At 51.2% G+C, this 10,645-nt stretch overlaps 1 protein-coding gene across 1 annotated transcript; it reads left to right on the top strand.

Moving 5' to 3' along the window:
- EIF3K (eukaryotic translation initiation factor 3 subunit K) lies at positions 1–8,955 on the top strand. The gene is made up of 8 exons (XM_080908443.1): positions 1–141; positions 1,084–1,182; positions 3,043–3,163; positions 3,689–3,763; positions 5,806–5,872; positions 6,206–6,283; positions 7,414–7,539; positions 8,888–8,955. Exons 1-8 carry the CDS (start codon positions 83–85, stop codon positions 8,917–8,919), a joined length of 657 nt encoding a protein of 218 aa, XP_080764569.1. The 5' UTR covers positions 1–82; the 3' UTR covers positions 8,920–8,955.
- The last annotated feature ends 1,690 nt before the right edge of the window (positions 8,956–10,645 follow it).

The following is a 10,645-nucleotide window of genomic DNA, read 5'->3' on the forward strand; positions in this document are numbered from 1 at the left end:
TTCCTTTTCTTCCGGTCCTCGAGTACTAAGCGCCGTACCTGGTTTTCGACTCAAGTTGGGGCAGCGGAAGGCAACAGTGATCATGGCGATGTTTGAGCAGATGAGAGCAAACGTGGGCAAGTTGCTCAAGGGTATCGACAGGTCTGAGCCCGGCTGGAGGGCGCGCTCTGCCCAAGCGGGGTGGAGGAAACAGGGAGCCAGCAAGGGGTGGCCAGGGCTCCACGCTCATCCAGAGGTGTTTCTCTTAGTCCCTCAACTTTGCCTTTTGTGCTGCCACAGACTCTCGGTGTCTCTTAGTCTCTTCCTTCTCTGCCCTTCTTGTGGGCCATCCTACATAATGTTCACTGATGTTTACTTGGCCAGTGGGAACCGGAGGTGATGGAAGGAGCCACAGGTCCTGAGTTCCTGAACTTAGGTTTCCATTCCATCCCGGCGACAATCCCTTTCGACGGATAGTGACAGTAAGGAGCGATCAGGGCCTGGCCAAAGGAACCCACGTATTGAGCTAGTCTGGAGAGGATTGAACTGGGTCAGAACGAGATTCAAGAGAAGGTATATTTAGGAACACATGGGCTGCAGAGAGTGGCTGAGGTCGGAGGCATCCTAGACACCACTCAGGGCTCAAGTAGGGATAGACAGAGGTCCATGTTGTGAGCAAGACTTACTGGAAGTTGTACAGCTGATCCGCTATCTGGGTAGTTCTAGTAGATGGGACTAAATTATTTATTATGTTAAGATCGAATGAATGTAGCTTTATTAAAAGAATAATAAATGGAGGAATACCCCATGGCCAGAATTAAGGTTGTAGGAAGGGAGAGAGTGAGTTCAGGTTAATAAATCACAGTGGTTTCTAAACCCTATAATGAGACTGGCCTATGTTCTTGTCTTCTCTCTCTTTGCCCATGTCTGTCTGTCTGTTTATCTAATTATCTCCCTCTTTCCTTTTGAGACAGTTTTTTACTATAAATCCCAGACTAGCTTCAAACTTGCAATCCTCCTGTCTTGCTTCAGCCTCCAAGGTGCTGGGATGAAAGACATGTAACCACTATGGCATCCTGTTCACCCATCTTGATGCCCTTCCAGGTACAACCCTGAGAACTTGGCTACACTGGAGCGGTATGTGGAGACACAGGCCAAGGAGAATGCCTATGATCTGGAGGCCAACCTGGCCGTCCTGAAACTGTGAGTATCTTGTCCCCTCCTAATCCTCATGCCAACTGCTAGCTCGTGGGAAGCCCTTCTGGCTAAGGAACCTGGTGCGGAGGTGCCTGGGGCAAGCTGCAGGATGTGACTTCTCTTTGGTGTATAAGCTAAGAGGGTCAGAGTAGGGTTTTGGTTTTGTTTTGTCTTTTATCCATTCCAAAAATATACAAGATAATTAATAAACAATTCTGTTGCTAGACAGATTATTGTAAATGAACATTCATTTGTTAGTTCCACTGGCCCAACTTGGCTCATGCTTTGCCCCATCAACCCCCCCACCCCCACCCTAAGGTAAACAACTATTGAGCCCTTAGGGCCTGGCCTTGGGTCCAGATCAGCTCGGGTCAGGTCTGTTTGCTCTGAGCTCTGCTGTAATCACATAGCACAAGCTCTTCTGAAGCAGGTATCTTCCTCTCAGCACTGGGTTGGTGGCAGCTCTTTTTCTTTGCCCATATTTGTGAGTGTGTGGGGGTGTGGGGCTGTGTCTGTGTGCACAAGCATGTGGAGGCTTGATGTTGACCATTGGGTTGATTGATCAATCTTCCACCTTATTCAGAGTCAGAGAGCCTCCCAGAATTCACTGCCACAGCTTGTCTGGCTAACCAGCTTGCTCTTGGGCTCCTGAGTTAACACCTTCAGAGACTGGAGTGCCAGCCAGGCTGGCATGCCCACCTGGCGTAAACATTGTTTTATCCCTTTTAATTTTGTTTTATGAGTGTGAGGACAAGTCTGGAGGTCCAAGTACAACTTGAGGCAATTGATCTTGCTTCCCACCGTTTTGTTTTGCTGAGTCCTGGCCCTTGAGCTGGAGACCAGGGTGGCCCAGGGACTGAAGGCATGGGGCACCGTGTCTGGCAGGCACTTATCACCTTTCTGAGTTTCTGCCTCTGAATGCCGATTGGCCTGAAGACTTCTAGAAGATTCTGTTTCTTATCACACCATGGCAGTGCTGGGCTTACACATATACTCACTGATGTCCAGGAGATTTGGCTTGGGACAGTGAGTTTACACAGTAAGCGTTTATACTGGCTGAGCCCTCTCTCTGGTCCTTTTTCTGGTCTTGTTAATAGCCAGGGTCCTGTAGTTGTCACTGGCTTTGAACTTGCTTTCAAGATGACATTGAACACATGCCCTCAGCCTGCCTTTCTCTGGGACCCACTGAGCATTTTACTCTGTAGCCTTAAACTCTCTGGGTTCTGCTTCAGACCTGCAGGCATTGTGAGTACAAATACGCCCTTCCACACCTACTTTCCCACCAGTGCTTTCTTGGCACACTGCCAGCTGTATAGCTTAGTTTGGTTTTGGTGTTTTGTTTTTTTTGAATCAGGGTCTCTCGCTATGTAGTTGTTCGCTCTGGAACTTGCTGTGCAGACCAGGCTGGCCTTGAACTCGCGGGTCCACCTGCCTCTGCTTCTGCCGTTCGTATGCACCAGTTTATGTAGTCTTAGCTTCCACATCTATAAAGTGGGGATAATGTGTTTACCAGAGATGCTGGCTGTTTTTTGAGTGCTCCTTGCATAGGCAGCCTGGCTCAGAGCTCCCACTCCAGGGGGCTGCTTGTGACTGGATCCATTTGTGAGTTATGCAACAGTGTTTAGAGCAAGGAAGTGACTCAGAAGTTAAGGTTATATAGAAGATACAGTTGGTGTTGGAGCGCACACATTCCTAGATTCCAAACCCCAGACCGGAACCCTTGCCTGTCTTAACAGGTTGTCATTGTATCTACTTGTATAAAAGTAGCCAGACTAGCCTCACACTTACAATATGCCTTGGTCATCTGCCACCACAGCCAGCATTGCAAGACGCCACCGCTGCTATGTCTCTTACTGTCCTTCTCAGGTACCAGTTCAACCCAGCCTTCTTCCAGACCACAGTCACTGCCCAGATTCTGCTGAAAGCCCTCACCAACCTGCCCCACACTGACTTCACCCTGTGCAAGTGTATGATCGACCAGGCACATGTATCCTTGCGGCAGCATGTGAGGGTTGGGAAGCAGGGCGGGTAGAGGGCTTTATGCGTGCCTTTCTAAAAAAAGGAACCTGTTCAGTGCTCGGCCAGTCCCTGGAAGCTGTATAGTGCTCCCATGTCCCAGAGTCCATGTGGCGGTCAAAGGACAACTTGGGGTAGCAGTTCTCTTCCACCTGTGGGTTCCTATGATTCAGTTATTTGTATTCGTGTATTTTGGAAAAGTATCTTCCTCTATCGCCCTAGCTGGCCTGGAACTTGTTCTGTAGACCATGCTGTGCTCGAACGCACAGAGATCTGCTGCCTCTGTCTCCCAGGTGGTGGGTATTTTCTGTGGTTTTGAGGATGGAACCCAAGCCCTCACACTCATGAGGCAAGTACTGTGCTACTGAACCACACCCCTCACCCTAGTTCCCAGGTCTTTTGGAGGGCGGGGTGGAAGGAGCCAGGAGATGGGAGGAGAGGGTTGAGCTGGACCCATGGCTTCCCCCACTTCTTCCTTAATTCTTCGTGTTGCTAGCAAGAAGAGAGGCCCATCCGACAGATCTTGTACCTCGGGGACCTGCTGGAGACCTGCCACTTTCAAGCCTTCTGGGTAATGTCTTTTGGGTGCAGGCTGGGCTGCTAGAGTACCCGCCTAGTGTGTGAGGAGCCCCAGGTGCCATCCCCACCCAACACTTCATAAAACCAGGCACGTTAACACACACCTATAATTCTAGGAGGTGGGAGCGGGAGAATCAGAAGAAGCTCATGTCAGCCTCAGTTGCAGAGTTTGAGGTCAGTCCCAGCTGCATGAGAACCTGTCTGGAACAAAGAAAGGCAGTGGTAGCCAAGTGTGGCCATGGGCTTTGTGCTCAGAGCTTCTCATCTCTGCATAGAACCAGGATTGACCCGCACGGCTGAGGCTGACCCTGTCCCGTTGTCCCGAGCCCTTACTTAGAAACAAACCCTCTCATCCACTCTGAGCTCTCTGCCTTTCCAGACGTTATATGGAGAGACACCCAGGGGGGAAAGCTAAGCTGATTGGTGGCCCTTTCCTGCGTATCAGAGCTTAGGAGGTTGAAGATAGAGCTCCCAGGCCAGGGAAGTTAAAAGCAGTGGCTCAAAACCATCTGTAACTCCAGTTCTAGGGGATCTAACTTGTTCTTCTGGCCTGCGTGAACACTGGCTATGCACTTGGTACACAGACAAACATGCAGGCAAAACACCTATACGCATAATATATGTGCATATATTATACATATTGGATATATTACATATACATAGAATGTATTTTTTTATTAAAAAGCACCAGAGTTTGGCTCCAGCACACTTTTTGGGCAGCCTCTCCTGGCCACCATGGTGACCCCACTCAGCATATGCTGATGCTTACACATAGATACATATACATAAATAAATATCAATTTTCCCTTTTAAAAAAGATTTGTTTACTTTATGCATGGGAGTGCTCTAGCTGCATGTATACCTGTTTGCCAGAAGAGGGCATCAGAGCACATTATAGATAAATGAGAAACCTGTATTTGCTGGGAATTGAACTCAGGACCTCTTGAGTTAACCACTGAGCCATCTTTCCAGCACCAAATCTTGCCTTCTAAAATAAATGTTTAGAAAAGAAGCGTTCAGGCCAACTTTGGTGACGTAGCAAGACTATCCAAAACACGATAGTAAAAAAAAAAAAAAAAAAAAAAAAAAAGGCCGGAGCTGGGGGAGGGTAGGAGCCTGTAGATCACACCAGGTCTGCAGTGAGCCTCTGCATTCCGGCAGAGCTTGCCAGAACCTCAGAGACATGGTTCGAGGCTCCCCTCCCCGCTCCATCCAAGGCAAGGCTATAGAAATGTCAGACAATTACGTGCTGAAAACATGAGGAAAAAATACAAAACAGAAAATGTGACACTCCCCGAAATTCCTGTTAAGTGTTCAGGTCAAGGGCTGTGGTCTCCTTTCTCAGTGTCCCCTCCTCCTCTGTTGCTTAGAAGCCACTTCTCTGCTTCCTTCACTGAGGGTTCTGTGCCCTCCGCCCAGCATTCAGTGTCCGTCTCCTCACAGACCCTCAGTGACCTGGGCCTTCAGGTGTCCGGTTCCCAGTGCAGACATGGTCACGTGGTTTCTGGGACACTCCTCCAGGTTTTCTTCCACCTTAGCAACAGCTTCCAGCAGTGAGGCACCCCCCCCCTAGGCCTGTGCTTTACTGAACTTACAAACCTGGAGTGGGGAAGGATGAGCTGCAAAGAGGAGAGCACACCAATGACGTGTGTGTGTGTGTGTGTGTGAGTGTGTGTGTGTGTGTGTGTGTGTGTGTGTGTGTGTGTGTGTTTGCTTGCACTCGAGTGTGTGGGTGGACATTTACGTTTTGTGATTTGGTTGTTGAATTTCGCAGCCAGGCAGAGGCAGGTGGATTTCTTTAAGTTCAAGGCCAGCTTGGTTCTCAGAGCCAGTTCCAGGACAGCCAGGGCTACACAGAAACCTTGTCTTAAACCAGCGAGAGACAGAGAGGATCTCCTGCCCTCAGACTCATCACATCTGCTGACCCCGGAACTTGAGATCCCCCTGCCTCAGCCTCCAGCCTGTCAGCACTCTCGCTGGTTAACGCCAAGCCTGATAGTGTAAGTGTTAATACTCGGCATCATTTCTTCGCAGCAAGCCCTGGATGAGAACATGGACCTTCTGGAAGGCATAACGGGCTTTGAAGACTCTGTCAGAAAATGTGAGTCCCGGGAGCCTGGGTTTCTGAGGGGTTGAGGGCAGTGTGGTGGGGACCAGGGAGAAGGGATCAGAAATGAGGCAGACCGGTTCTCATGCAATAGCCAGTTTTATTTAGAGCATCCGTTTATATTCTGAAGTTAAGGATGATCATATGAGCAAGCTTAGGCCACGTAGAGCCATGAGGGTAAAGCTGTGCTCAGAAATGGAGCAGCGAACCCATTGCTGTTCACTATACCAGGGAGGGGCACAGAAGCGAGCTCAGAATTCTCACACAGCTACATCCCTGGACCGCGCGTCCAACGGCCTCTGACGGCCTTTGTGTTGATCTCCACAGTTATCTGCCATGTGGTGGGCATCACGTACCAGCACATCGACCGCTGGCTGCTGGCTGAGATGCTCGGAGACCTTCCTGGTGAGGCCTGGTGCTTTCTGTCAGTCTGAGAGGGTTGGGTGGTTGGGGTACGGGGCCTCTGCCAGCTCAGGGGACCCATTGCACCTTTCCTAGGTTATTGCCTGCCCCAGAGTATGGGTGAGAGTTGGGTATAGGATGCTGGCTGGAGAGATGGCTCAGTGGTTAGAGCACTGACTGCTCTTCCAGAGGTCCTGAGTTCAAATCCGAGCAACCACATGGTGGCTCACAACCATCTGTAATGGGATCTGATGCCCTCTTCTGGTGTGTCTGACAGCTACAGGGTACTCATATACATAAAAATAAATAATTTTTTTAAAAAAAAAGCTGACCAGGGCTTTGTAGTGAGACACTGCCTGGAAAACACCCTCCCCAGGTCCTGTATCCCAGCTACAGGAAGCTGAGGCAAGAAGACGGTGTGGAGTCCCAGGCCAGCCTGGGCTATAGCACAAGTCTCTGCACCACACTATTAATGGATGTAGATGCCAGGCAGTGGTCCTGATGCTGACCGTGGCAGTGAATACAAGAGCTTGGGCCCTTTTCAGCACTTGAGTACAAAGAGCAGCATGGAGCTGCAGAGGTTTAGCAGTTATGAGCAGAGGTTTAGCAGTTATGATTGATCGGAAGAAGGTTTGAGGACCCCAGCACCCATGGTGGGTGGGCCACGGGCTCCCAGAAATTCTGAGTAGTTTCATGCCCTGGGAGCACCTGTGCACATTCACACTTGCACACATGTGTAGATGAATGGATTTTAAAAGAAATAGAAAGTATCCTTAAACGAAGGAAAACTGGGCCTGGAGGCAAACGCTGTATAATCCTGGCACTTGGGAGAGAGTCAGGAGTATTAGGAGTTTAAGTCATCATGAGTCCAAGCCAGTCAGGGCTACATGAAATCCTATCTCAAAAATAAAAAAATAAAGCTACAGCAAAACCCTTATGGGACTAGGAGAAAGGCTAATGCGCCCTCTGGTGGCCAAGTGGAGAATGAGCCCCAGAAAGCTGGCTTTGCCCTAAAGGATCTCTTCCAAACCCTGCTGCTGTCTAAGCAGTGGTTGCCTAGAGCAGCTGGGCAAAGGAGGCGTGGCCTGGGCCCTGATTTCCCTGCCTCCATCACCTGCCCGTGTCACCTGCAGACAACCAGCTGAAGGTGTGGATGAGCAAGTACGGCTGGAGCGCTGACGAGTCGGGGCAGATCTTCATCTGCAGCCAGGAAGAGAGCATCAAGCCCAAGAACATCGTGGAGAAGATCGACTTTGACAGTAAGTGGCCTGGGGCTGCAGACTATGGGGGAGACATGGTGTCCTCAGAGCAGTGCTGGGGTGTGCAAAGCACTAGGCAGAGCCTCCCTTCCTGGGTCGGGAACTGTCTGCAAGATTCCGTTGACCCATCCAGGTTGCTTGCCCAGGGAGATTCGGTGAGGGATGCTGGGTAGCCTTCCCTGCTATACATGAGTCCTCTGTGTTGCTCCTCTCCCTGGCTCTCTCTTGCCCTGGCATTCCTATAGACCAGACCGGCCTCAGCCTCAGATCTGTCTGCCTCTCCCTCCAGAGTGCTGGAATTAAATTCATGTCCCAGCCCACCTTCTCCAGCTCTTTCTAGGGCCTAGAGAGGCCAGGCAGGGTGTTTCCCTCCTCTGCTTGTTCCCAGGGTTACCACAGGCCCTGAAGCTTGTTTTGCCCTTGCGTCACAGCTGCCTGTGCCAAGGTACCCTTGCTTCTCTGCCTCAGTTTCTCCTCTGGAAACGGTAGATGACTCTAGTAACAGTCCTGACAGAGCTGTGGCTCTCGATGCGTCATTTCATCCCAGCATAAGGTAGTTGCTCTTGGGCTAACTTGGAAACTGTTAGACATGGCACAGCGCCCGCCTCCTGGGAGGTTGAATGTGAAGGGAGATCATCGTGTAGGGCACGCAGCCAAGACCCAGGCGCAGAGTGAACGGCAGTGACAGCGGTTCCTGTCACACTTTGAGTAAACAGACTCACCCCAAAGGAGGACAAAGCAGGTGTGGTGGCACGTGTCTTTGACCTCAGCACACAGGAGGCGGGAGGTTCAGGGCCAGCCTGGGCTGCCAGTAAGTCACTGTCTTTAAGTAGTGACAGATCCTTAAATCAACACAGGCGTTTAGGTACCCTGCTTCACCCTTCCATCAGAGCAGGACATGAAGTGGGAAGGACAGGGACACGCCTGCTGGCCTGCCGGTCCTGCTCTCTCAGCTTTGGCTCACTCGGGACACCAGTGGGTCAGCAGCCGAGCTGAGCAGCAGTGGGCTCTGTGGCTTCCCACTGGGCACCCTGACCTATACAGAAAGTGCTCTCCGTGCTAGGGTCTCAGAATTCCCCACCGTTCTGTCTGCAGCGGAGAGCGGGGCCCCTGTCCCACATGTGGCTAAGGTCAGGGCTACAGGCACAGTGCTGAGTTCTTCACTTCCTAATCCTGTAAGATACAGACGGGGAAGCTAAGGTGCAGCACGGTTAACGTAGCCAAGACCACTGAACTACAGCGCCAAACTACCTCTGTGCTGACGGTGACCTGCCCTGAAGGACAGCGGATCCCTGGGAGGTGGCCCTTCTCTCTTCACAAATTCACCCTGTTTCTTCCTTCTCAACAGGTGTGTCCAGCATCATGGCCTCCTCCCAGTAACTGTGCGTGTGCGTTAATAAAGATTTGTTCACTCCACCCTGTTGTCTCCTGCCTCTGCCCTCACAGAGCCAATTTGTGGCCTGAGCTGGGGCCCATCCCTCATCTCGGGCGTCCCCCACGCCACTTCCTCCTTTGTCCCACCCTGCTGCCTTTCCCTGCCCCTCCTTTTGACCTGTGAGTCATTTCGGATGAGGTAGGCTGAGGCTGGTGAATGTCCCGGGGAGTTGCCACCCTGGGGCCCTGGGCTCTTGAGAGATAGGAGAGCTCTGCTCTTCGTCAAGTCACCCTGCTTCTGGAAAGGAGGGTGTAGTGCTTCCTCAACTGACCGGGGTGGCAGCCTGCCCAGTCCCTGCACTGGAGGGGACGTAGGAAGCTCAGGGATTAAAAGCTACCCTTAACTACATACATCAGACTCTGTCTTTACAGGGGACTGAGGCTCTCAGTCCTAAAGTTTCTGTGATGTGGTAGTGCACTTGTAACCCCTAACACTGGGGAGCCTGAAACAAGAGGTTCCCTGACATTGGCCGGCCAGCCAGTCCAACCAAATTGCTGAGCTCTGAGTTAAGTGGGGAACCCTGATTTAATTGGTGCTACAGCTATCTTCAGTTAGGTTCAGTTCCAAGCATCACAACATACCCGTAACCCCAGTCTTTGGGAGGCTGACCTCCACACGGACATGTGTATACATTCCACACTTGTCGACTTGAAGTGGTTTGTTCTTGTTCCCCTAACAGCCCCTTAGCTGTTTCTTTCAGTCATGGGAAAGTGGTGGTCGTTCATCTTAGACTTTGAAAATCTGTCACTCGTTTTGTTAGCCGGCCTTTCTCGAGGTTCTGGTGAGAAAGGTTACCAGACTGTCTGCCCAGTCAGCTGTCCTCCCAGTCACCCAGTTCATGCCACACCCAAGATATTCCAGGTATCCGGGCCAAGTGACCTTGGACAGGTGATCTCAGTATGCACAGGGTTAGGGGTGAAGTCAGCAGAGATAAGTGACCCAGTAAATGTTCAGCCTTGGCCACTCCCAGCTCCCTTGGGGCCTGTTCTGTCTTGCCAGCAGATGGATTGCTGGCATGTTTGGCCCTCCCAGTAGTCGGCACTCTCCCATCATTCCTGGCCTGAGGAACCAGGATGGGGAACACGCCCTTTGCTCTGGCCTTTAGACCTACAGGAGCAGGCACCCGGAACCAGAACTCCTCCTAACCCTGGGGACAGCTAATAAATGACTTCTGTTCCCGAAAGCTCTGAGGTGCTAGAGGAGGGAGGGCTGGTATGCTGCTCCACCCTCAGCCATCTCTGGGTGGGGACCACAGCTACGGATCTCCTGGCAGGTGCTCCTGCGTAGGATGCAACTTAAGCAACTGGCCATAGCTGCTTAGCAAGAGGAGAAATGATGACCTTTTGGCCTTTTGATAGCCTTGTCTCGACTACGTTCCATGTTCCATCTGGCTCTGACCAAAGACTAGTGATTTACAGGCCTTGGTTTGTTTAATGGCTGGAGCCTGTGCACGTGTGTGGTGTGTGTGTCTGTGTGAGTGTGTGGCTGTGAGTGTGTGGCTGTGTGTGTGTGTGATAAGCTCCAAAGTCTAACTTGGAGTTTCTGATGTCTGCCTCTTCAAGCTGCTGCAGCCACTTGTGACATTCCAGTGTCTACTCCCAACCTGAGAGACAACTCTCAGTCCTTTCAAGAGACCCCTCTTACACTGTTAACAAGGGACACAGGAGCCAG

This window comes from Micromys minutus, assembly GCF_963924665.1.
Source record: "Micromys minutus genome assembly, chromosome: 32".
Lineage (NCBI taxonomy): Eukaryota > Metazoa > Chordata > Mammalia > Rodentia > Muridae > Micromys > Micromys minutus.